The 17,093-nt window shown below is 35.7% G+C and overlaps 1 protein-coding gene across 2 annotated transcripts in view; it reads left to right on the forward strand.

The window, feature by feature from the left end:
- KLHL1 (kelch like family member 1) overlaps window positions 1-17,093 on the forward strand; it is a gene marked incomplete at its 3' end in the record, with an annotated part of 374,754 nt that overhangs the window by 227,520 nt on the left and 130,141 nt on the right. For both annotated transcript variants that reach the window (XM_079903211.1, XM_079903212.1), the window contains one exon: window positions 11,824-12,036. In XM_079903211.1, coding sequence (XP_079759337.1) covers window positions 11,824-12,036 — 213 coding nt within the window. The remainder of the gene's footprint in view (window positions 1-11,823; window positions 12,037-17,093) is intronic.

Genomic DNA, 17,093 nt, shown 5'->3' on the forward strand with positions numbered 1-17,093 from the left:
CTTCATTTGCAAATATTTTCTCCCATTCTGAGGGTTGTCTTTTGGTCTTGTTTATGCTTTCCTTTGCTGTGCAAAAGCTTTTAAGTTTCATTAGGTCCCATTTGTTCATTTCTGTTTTTATTTCCATTACTCTAGGAGGTGGGTCAGAAAGGATCTTGCTGTGATTTATGTCATAGAGTGTTCTGCCTATGTTTTCCTCTAAGAGTTTGATAGTTTCTGGCCTTACATTTAGGTCTTTAATCCATTCTGAGCTTATTTTTGTGTATGGTGTTAGGGAGTGATCTAATCTCATACTTTTATATGTACCTGTCCAGTTTTCCCAGCACCACTTATTGAAGAGGCTGTCCTTTCTCCACTGTATATTCCTGCCACCTTTATCAAAGATAAGGTGTCCATATGTGCGTGGGTTTATCTCTGGGCTTTCTATCCTGTTCCATTGATCTATCTTTCTGTTTTTGTGCCAGTGCCATACTGTCTTGATTACTGTAGCTTTGTAGTATAGTCTGAAGTCAGGGAGCCTGATTCCTCCAGCTCCGTTTTTTGTTCTCAAGATTGCTTTGGCTATTGGGGGTCTTTTGTGTTTCCATACAAATTGTGAAATTTTTTGTTCTAGTTCTGTGAAAAATGCCAGTGGTTGTTTGATAGGGATTGCATTGAATCTATAGATTTCTTTGGACAGTAGAGTCATTTTCACAATGTTGATTCTTCCAATCCAAGAACATGGTATATCTCTCCATCTATTTTATCATCGTTAATTTCTTTCATCAGTGTCTTATAATTTTCTGCATAAATGTCTTTTGTCTCCTTAGGTAGGTTTATTCCTAGATATTTTATTCTTTTTGTTGCGATGGTAAATGGGAGTGTTTTCTTGATTTCACTTTCAGATTTTTCATCATTACTATATAGGAATGCCAGAGATTTCTGTGCATTAATTTTGTATCCTGCTACTTTACCAAATTCATTGATTAACTCTAGTAATTTTCTGGTATCATCTTTACGATTCTCTATGTATAGTATCATGTCATCTGCAAACAGTGACAGCTTTACTTCTTCTTTACGATTTGGATTCCTTTTATTTCCTTTTCTTCTCTGATTGCTGTGGCTAAAACTTCCAAAACTATGTTTAATAAGAGTGGTGAGAGTGGGCAACCTTGTCTTGTTCCTGATCTTAGTGGAAATGCTTTCAGTTTTTCACCATTGAGGATGATGTTGGCTGTGGGCTTGTCATATATGGCCTTTATTATGTTGAGGAAAGTTCCCTCTATGCCTACTTTCTGCAGGGTTTTTATCATAAATCGGTGTTGAATTTTGTCAAAAGCTTTCTCTGCATCTATTGAGATGATCATATGGTTTTTCTCCTTCAATTTGTTAATATGGTTTATCACATTGATAGATTTGCGTATATTGAAGAATCCTTGCATTCCTGGAATAAACCCCACTTGATCATGGTGTATGATCCTTTTAATGTGCTGTTGGATTCTGTTTGCTAGTATTTTGTTGAGGATTTTTGCATCTCTGTTCATCAGTGATATTGGCCTGTAGTTTTCTTTCTTTGTGACATCCTTGTCTGGTTTTGGTATCAAGGTGATGGTGGCCTCGTAGAAGGAAATTGGGAGTGTTCCTTCCTCTGCTATATTTTGGAAGAGTTTGAGAAGGATAGGTGTTAGCTCTTCTCTAAATGTTTGATAGAATTCGCCTGTGAAGCCATCTGGTCCTGGGCTTTTGTTTGTTGGAAGATTTTTAATCACAGTTTCAATTTCAGTGCTTGTGATTGGTCTGTTCATATTTTCTATTTCTTCCTGATTCAGTCTTGGCAGGTTGTGCATTTCTAAGAATTTGTCCATTTCTTCCAGATTGTCCATTTTATTGGCATAGAGTTGCTTGTAGTAATCTCTCATGATCTTTTTTATTTCTGCAGTGTCAGTTGTTACTTCTCCTTTTTCATTTCTAATTCTATTGACTTGAGTCTTCTCCCTTTTTATCTTGATGAATCTGCCTAATGGTTTACCTATTTTGTTTATCTTCTCAAAGAACCAGCTTTTATTTTTAATGATTTTTGCTATTGTTTCTTTCATTCTTTTTCATTTATTTCTGATCTGATTTTTATGATTTCTTTCCTTCTGCTAACTTTGGGGTTTTTTTGTTCTTCTTTCTCTAATTGCTTGTGGTGCAAGGTTAGGTTGTTTATTCTAGATGTTTCCTGCTTCTTAAGGTGGGCTTGCATTGCTATAAACTTCCCCCTTAGAACTGCTTTTGCTGCATCCCATAGGTTTTGGGTCATTGTGTCTCCATTGTCATTTGTTTCTAGGTATTTTTTTATTTCCTCTTTGATTTCTTCAGTGATCACTTCATTATTAAGTAGTGTATTGTTTAGCCACCATGTGTTTGTATTTTTTACAGATCTTTTCCTGTAATTGATATCTAGTCTGAGGGCATTGTGGTCAGAAAAGATACTTGATACAATTTCAATTTTCTTAAATTTAACAAGGCTTGATTTGTGACCCAAGATATGATCTATCCTGGAGAATGTTCCATGAGCACTTGAGAAAAATGTGTATTCTGTTGTTTTGGGATGGAGTGTCCTATAAATATCAATTAAGTCCATCTTGTTTAATGTATCATTTAAAGCTTGTGTTTCCTTATTTATTTTCATTTTGGAAGATCTGTCCGTGGGTGAAAGTGGGGTGTTAAAGTCCCCTACTATGAATGTGTTACTGTCGATTTACCCTGTTTTGGCTGTTAGTATTTGCCTTATGTATTGATGTGCTCCTATGTTGGGTGCATAAATATTTACAGTTGTTATATTTTCTTCTTGGATCGATCCCTTGATCATTATGTAGTGTCCTTCTTTGTCTCTTCTAATAGTCTTTATTTTAAAGTCTATTTTGTCTGATATGAGAATTGCTACTCCAGCTTTCTTTTGGTTTCCATTTGCATGGAATATCTTTTTCCATCCCCTTACTTTCAGTCTGTATGTGTCTCTAGGTCTGAAGTGGGTCTCTTGTAGACAGCATATATAAGGGCCTTGTTTTTGTATCCATTCAGCCAATCTGTGTCTTTTTGTGGGAGCATTTAGTCCATTTACATTTAAGGTAATTATCTATATGTATGTTCCTATTCCCATTTTCTTAATTGTTTTTGGTTTTTTATTATAGGTCTTTTCCTTCTCTTGTGTTTCTTGTCTAGAGAAGTTCCTTTAGCATTTGTTGTAAAGCTGGTTTGGTGGTGCTGAACTCTCTCAGCTTTTGATTTTCTGTAAAGGTTTTAATTTCTCCATCAAATCTGAATGAGATTCTTGCTGGGTAGAGTAGTCTTGGTTGCAGGTTTTTCTCCTGCATCACTTTCAGTATGTCCTGCCACTCCCTTCTGGCTTGCAGGATTTCTGCTGAGAGATCAGCTGTTAACCTTATGGGGATTCCCTTGTGTGTTATTTGTTGTTTTTCCCTTGCTGCTTTTGATATGCTTTCTTTGCATTTAATTTTTGACAGTTTGATTAATATGTGTCTTGGCATATTTCTCTTTGGATTTATGCTGTATGGGACTCTTTGTGCTTCCTAGACTTGATTAACTATTTCCTTTCCCTTATTAGGGAAGTTTTCAACTATAATCTCTTCAAATATTTTCTCAGTCCCTTACTTTTTCTCTTCTTCTTCTGGAACCCCTATAATTCGAATGTTGGTGCATTTAATGTTGTCCCAGAAGTCTCTGAGACTGTCCTCAGTTCTTTTCATTCTTTTTTCTTTATTCTGCTCTGCAGTAGTTATTTCCACTATTTTATCTTCCAGGTCATTTATCCGTTCTTCTGCCTCGGTTATTCTGCTATTGATCCCATCTAGAGTACTTTTAATTTCATTTATTGTGTTGTTCATCATTGCTTGTTTCATCTTCATTTCTTCTAGGTCCTTGTTAACTGTTTCTTGCCTTTTGTCCATTCTATTTCCTAGATTTTGGATCATCCTTACTATCATTATTCTGAATTCTTTTTCAGGTAGACTGCCTATTTCCTCTTCATTTGTTAGGTCTGGTGCATTTTTATCTTACTCTTTTATCTCCTGTGTGTTTTTCTGTCTTCTCATTTTGCTCATCTTACTGTGTTTGGGGTCTCCTTTTTGCAGGCTGCAGGTTCGTAGTTCCCGCTGTTTTTGATGTCTGTCTCCATTTGCTAAGGTTGGTTCAGTGGGTTGTGTAGGCTTCCTGGTGGAGGGGACTAGTGCCTGTGTTGTGGTGGATGAGGCTGGATCTTGTCTCTCTAGTGGGCAGGTTCACGTCTGGTGGTGTGTTTTGGGGTGTCTGTGACCTTATTATGATTTTAGGCAGCCTCTCTGCTAATGGGTGGGGTTGTGTTCCTGTTTTGCTAGTTGTTTGGCATAGGTTGTCCAGCACTGTAGCTTGCTGGTTGTTGAGTGAAGCTGGGTGCTGGTGTTAAGATGGAGGTCTCTGGGAGATTTTCACCATTTGATATTATGTGGAGCTGGGAGGTCTCTTGTTGATCAGTGTCCTGAAGTTGGCTCTCCTACCTCAGAGGCAGAGCCCTGACTCCTGGCTGGAGCACCAAGAGCCTTTCATCCACACGGCTCAGAATAAAAGGGAGAAAAAGTAGAGAGAATTAGTAGAAGTATGAGGAAAGAAATAGGGAAAGGAGGGAAGGAAGGAAGGAAGGAAGGAAGGAAGAAAGAAAGAAAGAAAGAAAGAAAGAAAGAAAGAAAGAAGGAAGGAAGGAAGGAAGGAAGGAAGGAAAGAAGGCAAGAAGGAAAGAGAGGTGGGAGGGAGGGAGGGAGGGAGGGAGGGAGGAAGGAAGGAGGGAAAGAAGGAAAAAAGACAGAAAGAAAGAAGATACAGTAAAAATAAAATAAAGTATAATAAAGTTATTGAATTAAAAAAATACTTATTTAGAAAAAAAAAAAAGGGACGGATAGAACCTTAGGACAAATTTTGGAAGCAAAGCTATACAGACAAAATTTTACACAGAAGCATATACATACACCCTCACAAAAAGAGATAAAAGGGGAAAAATCATAAATCTTGCTCCGAAAGTCCACCTCCTCAATTTGGGATGATTTGTTGTCTATTCAGGTATTCCACAGATGCAGGGTACATCTAGTTGATTGTGGAGCTTTAATCCGCTGCTTCTGAGGCTACTGGGAGAGATTTCCCTTTCTCTTCTTTGTTCTCACAGCTCACAAGGACTCAGCTTTGGATTTGGCCCTGCCTCTGTGTGTAGGTCGCCGGAGGGCGTCTGTTTTTTGCTCAGACAGGACGGGGTTAAAGGAGCCGCTGATTCGGGGGCTCTGGCGCACTCAGGCCGGGGGGAGGGAGGGGCTTGCGTGCGGGGTGGGCCTGCGGCGGTAGAGGCCGGCGTGACGTTGCACCAGCCTGAGGCCCGCCGTGTGTTCTCCTGGGGAAGTTGTCCCTGGATCCCGGGAACCTGGCAGTGGCGGGCTGCACAGGCTCCGCGGAAGAGGGGTGTGGAGAGTGACCTGTGCTCGCACACAGGCCCCTTGGTGGCGGCAGCGGCAGCCTTAGCGTCTCCCGCCTGTCTCTGGTGTTCGCGCTTTCAGCCGCGGCTCGCGCCCGTCTCTGGGGTCCGCGCTTTTAGCCGCGGCTCGCGCCCGTCTCTGGAGTTCCTTTAAGCAGCGCTCTTAAACCCTTCTCGCGCACCAGGAAACAAAGAGGGAAGAAAAAGTCTCTTGCCTCTTCGGCAGGTGCAGACTTTTCCCCGGACTCCCTCCCGGCTAGCTGTGGTGCACTAACCCCTTCAGGCTATGTTCAAGCCGCCAACCCCAGTCCTCTCCCTGCGCTCCGTCCGAAACCGAAACCCGAGCCTCAGCTCGCAGCTCCGCCCGCCCCGGCGGGTGAGCAGACAAGCCTCTCGGGCTGGTGAGTGCCGGTCGGCACCGATCCTCTGTGCGGGAATCTCCCCGCTTTGCCCTCCGCACCCGTTGCTGTGCACTCCTCCGTGGACCGAAGCTCCCCCCTCCGCCTCCCGCAGTCTCCGCCCGCGAAGGGGCTTCCTAGTGTGTGGAAACTTTTCCTCCTTCACAGCTCCTTCCCACTGGTGCAGGTGCCGTCCCTATTCTTTTGTCTCTGTTTTTTCTTTTTTTCTTTTGCCCTACCCAGGTACGTGGGGAGTTTCTTGCCTTTTGGGAGGTCTGAGGTCTTCTGCCAGCGTTCAGTAGGTGTTCTGTAGGAGTTGTTCCACGTGTAGATGTATTTCTGGTGTATCTGTGGGGAGGAAGGTGATCTCCACGTCTTACTCTTCCGCCATCTTCAAGGTCCCCCCTCCATATTTCTTTCTTAAGATTGATTTTGCTATTCGGGGTCTTTTGTGTTTTCATACAAATTGTGAAATTTTTTATTATATTTCTGTGAAAATTTGTTCACTGTGTTATTTTATTTTTCACTTAATTTTTGGGATGGGAAAATTTATTTATTAGCTTTTTATATTTTTTACTATTTTAAGTAATGCTGTATTGAATAATTGAGCATATATATATATATACATATATACACATGTGTATATATGTGTGTGTGTTTATATATATATATATATATATATCTTTTTCTTCATATATGTATGGCAAGATTCCTAGAACTGGAGTTCTTGGGTTAAATTGTCATGATGCACAATGACAATCACTTTTCAAAGGTAGCATATCAACTCATGCTTTCAGAAGTACTGTTCATAATTGTTTTGAAATCACTGCAACCTTAATAGGCTAAAGTGCTATATTATTTTCATTTTGATTTTCAGTTTTTGATTACTAATGAAACTTTCTCTACACTAGAAGTTTGTCCTTTAAAGAATTACTATGAAAATCTTATAGTAAAGTAGAAAAAGTGAACAAACAACTCCTATTTGGTCTGCCTTATGAAAATGAGTTTCCATTTGGCTTAATACATATATACAGGTAAAAGACCAGTTTCAGTCATCAAAGAGATGATGGTACAGGTAGGAGGAAATGTAGCCACTATACAAGGGTTGCAATCTAGCTCTTTTTTGAAGAAAGATTTTATTCTAACCTTCACGTACACTAATGACATTGATATTCAATATAATTTGACTAGATTTTATGAAGAATCTCTGTCCAGGAAGATGATACCATGTGAGTTTGAGGAAGAGGAGGTAAAGCTCTCTTCATTATTTAGTCTTGTGTCAGTATTACTTTTATCTTTGTCTCTCCAATTTCACATGGCCTTCTTCCCCCTGTGTCTCCTCTGTCTTCTCGTGGGGTTCTCCTCACTGTATGACTACATCTCTCCTAGTTTTTTCCTCTAAGCACCCCACCATTGGATTAGGGCCCACTCCAATCCAGTAAGACCTTAAGTAATTACATCTGTAATGATTCCCCATTTCCGAATAAGGTTACATTCTGAGGTTCCAAGTGAACTTGAAGTTTTGGGAAACACTATTCAATCCAGTACCTGTTGTAACAGAAAAGACACTGCTTCAGGAGTCAAGAGATGCATGTTTCAATCTCCTGACAATAGTAGAATGATACATGTATCAGAAACTCTCAAAGCTTTGCTGGCATAGGATGCTGATGGAATTATAACTTTATAATCCTATAACTTTAGACCAAAAATTTACATTTTTCATACTTAGATAATATGCCTCAACCAGAAGATGTAACCAATTCCTAGGCTTGCCTTTCAGTTTTCCATTTATTTGACGTATGAGCTTCCTAAGTATTCATCTTCTTAACCAATAACTTTTTAAATGACAATTAAATAAATTCCACACCCTCTGGTGATTTGAAATCAAGCCAGAGATTCTATACTCGTCTGTCAAAGGATTAACCTTCCCACCATAATGCTTAAAACAGTGATTGGGAGGTTCCTCTAACTGACCACTAGTTGCAAAGTGCAAGATGGTGAGACATAGGTTTTATCTCAGTAGACTTTCACAGCAGTGAGTTTTCCTTGAGTTAACCATAATAAGTAGATAATGTGTTGTGAACAACAGTAAAGTTTATGTTAAACTTACTTGATCATTAATACATTTTAATATCCATAGTTTAAACTAAACCAATAACTAAAATGTGACAATTGAAGGAATTTACTTACATCTTCCTTGACTTGATGTTACCATTAATTGTTATCTAACTTTTTAAATGGTATAAAAAAATGAATTTCTAATGGAATATCAAATGAATTACTGCTATTTGATATATTAGCAACAATAAGATGAGGGAAAAACAATAATAGAATTAAGAGACAGAGGGAAATGAATATTAGAAAATACATTTATGTCAAATTCAGGAAATAATAATTAAAAATGGTAATATCTGTCTACTTAGAATAAAACAAAACTATGAATTTTTATAGCTAGAAAAATTATTTAAAATATTATGAAGTAGCAAAAATAGTATACTTTAGTCTTTATTTATGTAATTAATATGGATTATTGTCTTATGTTGTATCTTATGCAATGGCAACTTAAATTTGGTGGTAAAATCTTTAAAATGAATATTTCAAGCTATATGTAAAAGATGTATGTAAAAAAAAAAGATGTATGTACACAGATATTCCCATTTAATGGAGAGACTGTTAAAGTTTTACAATAAACTTATTCCATTATATGGTCTAAATTACACTTTCAATATTAATTTCTATGACTTTTTCTGCGTTCATTGTCAATCAAGTTGACATACCCAACATGGCACTTCATACCATATTATGTGCCTTTGTTCATATGGTCTCCCCGGTCAGAATACATTTCTTTCTGTTTCTTATTTTCTAATTTATACTCCTACCTAATATTCTAGGTCCATTTGAAAAACAAGCTTTTACAGACTTGATGACAGTCATTTTCTAGGCTTTGCACATTGTCTAGGTGCATGTGTGGTAAGATTTTTGATGCACATCCATTTTGTTCTCCTCACTACAATTATACAGGACCAAATATTAGGTGTTCAATAAGTCTGTGTAGAATGAATGATTGAATAAACTTAAAATAAAGGTATTGTACAAAAAGTAAACAGGCCAAAGAGTTTTGATGCTTCTCATTACTTGATCTTCTCAGACAACAAGGAATTAGCTATGTATAAGGAAACTAGTGTGAATTGGTATTTTTTATTCTTCAGTGAATAAAATATAATGAAAATAAAATAGTTTCCAGAAGCTAGATTGCAAATAACACAGGAATATTAGGCAAGATATCATTCAAAGGAGACTTGATGGAGAAAAAAAGAAAAAAGAGCTAAGGGACCTTTAGAACTCCAACGTATATAAAGAAAAAAAAGGCAATATAATCTATGCATCAGTGCGATAGATTCAGTAATATCTGATACTGTCTTCTAATGCCCAGTTTATTTATAGCAATATCTACAAACAACATTGCTTGTTTCCAAAAGATGTAGTATAATTTATAAAGATACAAAATTATAAGAATATAATCTAAATTAGGTGCAAGAATAAAAGAAGAAAAAAGAAAATCTGCTGTAGTGATATTAAATGAAGCTATTGTCAGAACTGTCTGAAAAAGAAATCAAATTATAAAAGGCTATAGCCTTCCTATCAGCTAGATTTCAATTTGACTCTAAGTTTTCTAGAGGCCAAATAAAAAGAGAAATCTGATCAATTTCATAATTTACAACATCCATGATAAAAGCAAACCAATTTACTCAGGAGAAGTGCAATTATTCCTGCTACTAAAACCTAAAAGAAATTTCTCCCAAGGGTCATCATAAAGAGAACACTGTAAAATATAATGAAATATGCCTCGAACAATATCTTTATGATAGACACTGTTGACAGTTTCATAGAGCTGCTTTTTTATGGTACCCCTTGCTATATACTGATGGTCTAGCTATATAATTCTGTGTGTAGTTTAATAGACACATAGATTTTTGAATAACTGGAAAAATAGATGGACAAAAAGTCCTTTAAAGATTCTTCAAAAACTTCTTTATCTTATTGTAGCTCTTTAGAGAAATTTGGTGGCACTAAATCTCAGGGCACACAGTTCATTCATTAAGTAAATAGCTATTGGACATCTATAATTTACACAGCACTGTATTAGACACAGAAGAAACACAGGGGGTGAAAAAAAATTCATGAAATCAGCTATTATGTGATGTCATTTAAAGGTAAAGAAAATAACCAATGACCTAAAAGTAAAGTTGACTGCTTTTGTGAAAGCTGAAGGCACTTCAGGCCTTGGATTCATTTCTAAGGATACAGTCATAACATAGGTCAAGTGTCTCTTCAGAAAACGGGTTTGAATCTGCTCTGACATACAGATTAATGGGCACTTGCTGACTCTTCTGCTATGTTTTAGCATAGTCACAATGCCCTTTGGGGAAGAGATCTAGTCCCACTCTACTTCAGGTTTACCCTAAAATAACCATCCTACTGAGATTTCTGCCACAACTGTGGCTTTAAAGCTACCATCTGAGAAGCCTTAGTTATATATTCCTTGGAGTTGTCTCAGGCGACACAGAAGAAGGTGGAACACAAGTGAAGGCCAACAGTCAAATCTCTGTCTCCTCTAACCATTTATCAGACACAGAAAACTTTGTGATGAAATGTAAGAAGATTTTTGACAAGTAGTTTTTTAAAAGTGTTTGAAAAACACTGCACTGCTCTGTACTATTTCCAAAATCTATTCTTCTCTACAAGGATCAATATATCTATTCAACAAGTACTGTTCACCTGCTATGTCCAGAATCTAGATATGAAAGGTTAAATGTCAAAGTCTTTGTCTCAAGGAGCTTAAAGCTTGTGATAAGATTCCTAAGTGCACCAAAGATTAGGTAGCAGTTTGGTAACTGCTGTGTCATAGATGTAAACAGCATGCACTGTGCATGAATAGAAGGTGAGGCAGCCAAATCAAATGGGAGTGAACAGAGAACACCGGATATATATATATATACATATATATATATACATATATATATATATGTATATATATATGTATATATATATATCCTATCCATATTTAATTTTTGAATTGAATCTTGAAAAATGACACAAATTAGGAAAACAAGGTGGCTAATAGTCATTTTAAGCAATGGAGTGAGGATAAGGCAAAATGAAGGTAGAGTAATTTTGTGGCTGATGTGCCAGTAAGTTTGGAAATGAAGTGTTAGAATAAGGAAGAGGTCAGTTTGTGAAGAACCAGTGTGTTTAACCAAAAGATTTGAACAAAAAAAAAAGCAAGATGAAACAAAAACTTTAGAGTAGTGCCATGGGCACATTGAAGTAGAGAAGCTAAGGGTAGAATCAGGCAGAGTAACTAGGTGAGTATGGCAGCAATCTGCAAGAAAACAAATGGGACTCTGAATTAAGCCAGAAAAACTGTCATGCGAGGAGGGAGGTTTGAGAGATAATAAAAGGGTGAAACATATGGGATTTTGTGATACCTATGGCCTACCTCTTCTCTTTTTCCCTTTCTGAATAAACAATGATGCATCTTACAGTGTTACTTCTGTGTAATTTTATTCCCACTTTCTGATTGATGTATATGTAGTCAAGTTTTTTAAAAGTTGAAATTCTATTCTTTTAATATTCACCAAATTTTACCTAGCAGTCCTCTTGAAACTTGAACGTTTAATCACTTTATATTCTGCCTGCAAAACAAAGCTCAACATTATAATCCTCCAGTTATTACAAGATCTGTGCTGTCTTGGATACATTTACACTTCAATTACAATTACAATGCTTTCATCTTAACAGCTTTTAGTTTCTGAAGGATTAAGTCTCAAGGATTATGGTATAATGAGAACAAAGGTTGATGACTACTTTTCTCATTTCTTTCTGAGGTGCTGTGCTAGCTAAATAAAACCAAGGTCGAATTTATGCCAAGCTCTTTTCTCCCTGTAGGAAAACATAATGGAAGTTATGAGAAATCAAGAGTTTTTACTGCTTCCAGCTGAGGAGCTCCATAAACTCCTGGCCAGTGATGATGTCAATGTCCCCGATGAAGAAACCATCTTCCATGCATTAATGATGTGGGTCAAATATGACATGCAGAGGAGATGCAATGACTTGAGTATGCTTCTGGCCTTTATAAGACTGCCCCTGCTTCCACCTCAGGTAATTACATGGGATGCTGTTTTCGTACCTACAATTGACTGAAAAATTCTGTGTTAAAATTAAACATTACAACCCATGTTTTACTACTTATTCACATTTTTGTTTGTTTGTTTTAATCAAACACTCTTTTTAAGGTAAATTTGCTGGTGGAAAATGCTGAGTCATGGGTCATGGTCTGAATTCCATTTCCACCACTTACTGAGTCATGTTTATATGACTATAAGAATGTCAATTTCTCTGAAATTAAATTTCTTCATCTATCAAATCAAATTGTACTACCACGCAAAATTTTATGAGGATCAAATTAGATAATATATATAAAATACTTAATCTTAATAGAATATTTAAGAGATTTTTAGGGCTTCCCTGGTGGCGCAGTGGTTGAGAGTCCGCCTGCCGATGCAGGGGATGCAGGTTCGTACCCCGGTCCGGGAAGAGCCCACAAGCCGCGGATTGGCTGGGCCCGTGAGCCATGGCCGCTGAGCCTGTGCGTCCGGAGCCTGTGCTACGCAACGGGAGAGTCCACAACAGTGAGAGGCCCGCATACCACAAAAAAAAAAAAAAAGATTTTAGAACATTGCAATTATTAATTCACTGCTTCCCTGTTTTGATGATTGATCTATCTACATATCTGTCTATCTACTTAATTAGCTAGCTAGCTAGCCAGCTAGTTATCTATCAAGCTATCATCTATCTGACCTAAGATACAATAATATGATCATTCTCTGATGAATATACATATTCTGTGGCCATCCCTACGGTATTCTTAAAAGTTCAAAGCATGGAATTTCAAATGTCTATAGAAGGATAAGATATATTACTGAATAGTACAGAGTTATGAATTAATACCATTTAGCAATTGGAATTATGGAACCTTTAATAATTGGAGCTAAGAAGAATACACACACCAAGTGAAAATATCACCTCATTTTATTGATGAGGTATGTAGGACACAGGTCATTTGATAAAACACCAAGTTCTCAACTTAGAAGAAGAGTAATTAATTTTCCCTGATTCAGAGTCTTCTGTCTTTAAAATAACTTGTAATGTTGCAAAATTATCCATGCACAACATTGTTAACCCAGGGCGTCTGGCATCTCAGGGTATCCAAACATAAGCTTGAAGGTGGCTCTGACCTCTGAAGTGATAGATAAAATTGTGTATGTGTACCTTTCTTATGAGGGATATTAAGAGCCTGTTCATTTGAATTAAAATCACTATCAACATTTTCAATAATCCACATATTACTAAGAATGTAAGATAGGGAATTAGGAAATCGGGAAACAACAATAGGCAAGTATAACATGTTAGCAACAAGAGAAGAGAGAGGGAGCTGGGTCACATATTAAGATTGGAAAGTTAAAAAAAAAACTTTGCCAAAATTGGGAAACAAATGAAGTTTTATGAATAAATTAAGAATTGTGTTTCATTTGGCTACTAAAATAAATAAAGAAGTAATAGTAGAAAATTTATGGAAATCCTGCCTAAACAAATTATATTCAATAAAAGTTTGTCCTAACACCAGGCTCTTATAAAAGGAAGGGAAGCATCTATTTTGGTAATGGGACAAAGAATGAATTGGAAAGCCATGCACTGGATTTTTCTGAATCTTCCAACATAGGTTCTGATACCACATATTCTCAGAGCTTGGGCATCCTCTCTCAAGATGGAAATAGCCAATGATCACTATTAGCCAATAATAGGTAGATAGCCATTAACCAATGATAGATGATGTGGCAATTGGTCCCTTTGATCCTGCCCACCCATTTCACCTGTCTGCTGAAATGTTGGGAGTTTGGAGTTAAATTGGTACTGAAAAATCGTCATATATAATATGACACATACGAGAGGAGGCCAAGAATGTGGCCAGGGCTCCATTTTTTTCATAATATGCCTTTTCTTCATACCCTCCTTGCCCACTCTTTTGTCAATAAAAATGGGAGCTGCTCCTACATGTGTATCTCATCTAAACGATTACATCAGAATAGAGATGTACATTCTATTGACTCATTTGTTCCTAAGGCTACACATTACACATAGGGTTTTAATTCTGATTGGTAAAGGTGCTTTTTCTTGATTAGTGAAACAATATTTATTAATATTAGAAAATAAATTATTAGTATGTTTTGGTGAAACTAACTAGTAAAAGACTCTTAAGTTTAACTCATCACAGTGTCCAATAGGCATAAACATAGCATATATTTATTTTCCATTTCTCATCTCTTAAGCTGGGTACATTACAAACATAACTTTATATACACTTTCAAGCAACATAGGTGCAGGGGGAAAAATAAAGCACATTTTCTTTTCATAAAAATGTCTTTAGATATAGGAGGGGCTATTGCTTCCATAACTATTATTAATGAATTACATGTCATTATAAGCACTTTTCATACAGTATTTCTAATCTTAAAAAATACAATTGCAAGGTAGGGGTTATTAATTATATTATGCAGAGGGATAAACAGGTTCAAAGAAGTTAAGTGATTTTTCAAAGGTCATAGAGCTAGTGAAAAATCCAGTTTTCCTGCAAATCTAGGCTAGTCAGATATGCACATACACAGGGATATTACTACTGTGAATGTATGTTGTTTCCTTATTTGCTGTCTAAACTTGAAGATCATTAAAATGTTCTGAATACAGCAATTCTCAAGATTCCTATTAAAAGCCTGAGAAAGGAAGAAGAGTGGCAGAATTGGAATTAACATGCATTTATTTCTTTCTTCAGTCACCAAACATATATTTTATCTCATTTAATTTCTATAATATCCTTATGCAGTAAATATCATTATTATTTTTTGACAAATGAATAAATTGAGAATTGACATGATAATCATTTTTCTAGTGAACTGTAGAGCTCAGACTACTCTAATTGTGTTTGATACTGTGTTTCCTCTCCTACTGATGAGAAATAAGTGCAAAGTTTATTTCTGCAGATGGTTTCCTATTTACCTCAATGTCCAGCCAGAGTTTTAAAAAGTTTAATTAAATCTAGAATTTTCCAGCCTTTGCATGAATTTTCAAAGCTACTAAACATCTCAAGGTTCTTAAGAAAAGCCATATGATGACCAGAAAACACTTTTTTCTTGGGTTTGGGAGCCAGTAAATATGGGTTTTGTCCTTAATTCTGACAGTGCTTAATGTGTAGTGTTTTTTTTTTTTAACTTTCAAGTGATTTGTGTGTATATACTGTGTGTCTTATTACATTACCTATGTAATTATATTACATATTATATATATTATATATATATTTATATATAATATATAATTACAAAATGTTTTTGTTATATAACAAAACAATATTATATTTTAAAATACTAGCAATATTTAAATGAAGAAGAGCCTACATTTTTCTAGTGTGGTAGGGGTTTATTTTCAAAAAGAGATAGTCCTTGGACTAATTTTTGAAGGAGACTTGAGAGAAGAATTTGGCTTATCTTTTTACAAGGTAATTGCTATAGAGATGTGAATGATATGTTTCAGGTGAGTGACAGAACAATATTTGGAAGACCAGGTATGAACTTCTTATGTGTATTGTTAAGCAAAACATAGTAAATTACTGACCAAGGAGAGAGTGGAAAGGCAAAAAAATTTAGAGATGTTTAAAACAAACAAACAAAAAAAGGAGAAAATGAAAGCTTCTAGGATTAAGTTACTAAATAACTTACAAGTTTTTATATAGCTAGGAGTTTCTATTTCTATTTAGTGAGTGCATGAAAAAATTTCTAGAGTAAAAAAAGTGAAAATAAAGACAATGACAGAAATTTTAGCAACAAAGAAAACATGTTAAAGGATTGATTAGAGCCAAAGAATAAATGTAGATTATAGTGAGAGTCTGCTCTTATAATCATGAGGCAACTAACCCACTTCACTTAAGCAGATTTCCGTTCCTTCATGTCCTACAATCTGCATTCTCATGTTTTTTGTTACTAAGCCCATTATGTTATAGAAGTTATTTCTTAAGTTCTGATATTCTCTATTATTCAAAAATCAACGTATGTTATTATGAAGTATAAATTATTCTAATTTGGTATAGAAAAACAAAGTGAAGATGTAAATTTTAGTAGAGAATATGGATTTTATTTGAGAACACTAGTAGACAAAATGAGCTTCAGAAAAGAATGAAAGAAAAGACATTTTAAAAACTCAGAAGCAATAATGCCTATTTTATTTTCTATTGAAATAGAATAGCTAATACTGAAATAAATTCAATTGACTTTGCAATAGAAAGGACCAGAGGAAAAGGCAAAATCAAAGAAATATATAATTGAGATATACTCTAAGAAGTGGTGAATGATTTCTATTAGCTTTTTAAATAAGTAAGGAACAGAATTTTGCATAATAGTTTTCATGTTTTTCTTGGATACCAAGGAGGTTTATAATTTCAAAAGAATTGGAAAAAATATGGAAATTTCATTTAAAAGAACGGGTGATTATGTATACAAATATACATATCACAAGAAGGCTACTCAATTTGATTCACTTATTTTTCTATATTTCCTTTTTCAAAGATGCAATAAAAGAACATGTCGCTATGCAATAAACAACACATTTTAACATTTTGTAACTATTGTTTCCACTGGTTTTAACTCATTTCATAAAATGGATCTTTGTAATAGGTACATATATATTTATTTGTTAGATACATATTTTAAAAGTATACATAAGTATCCATTTTGTTGTGCACTTTTCTAATGAGTGATTTAGAGAGTAGAAGCATGGTGCTCTCAAAAAGTACAGTTCCATGTATGATCAAGTCAAAAGTCTTCAGGGAAATTCAGTTTTATCACAGAAATTATTTAAAAGGTTGGAGATATACAGATAAATTTTGCTTCATGTCTTAGAACTGGTGTTGTTTATCTCTTTAGAGACAACAAGGAGAACCCTTTCTCACAACGTTCTAATAAGTATACCTACTGACTCTTAAGATAAATAAATAGTAGTGTCTGTTTATGTGTATAAACATTTACTTTTATTTTCTGTAGCAAAATGTGAAAGGAAAAAATAAGTTGCAATGGATAATAAAATATTGCCTAGGTTTAGAGGAATATTATTTA

Source organism: Stenella coeruleoalba (genome assembly GCF_951394435.1).
Source record: "Stenella coeruleoalba genome assembly, chromosome: 18".
In the NCBI taxonomy this organism is placed as follows: Eukaryota; Metazoa; Chordata; class Mammalia; order Artiodactyla; family Delphinidae; genus Stenella; species Stenella coeruleoalba.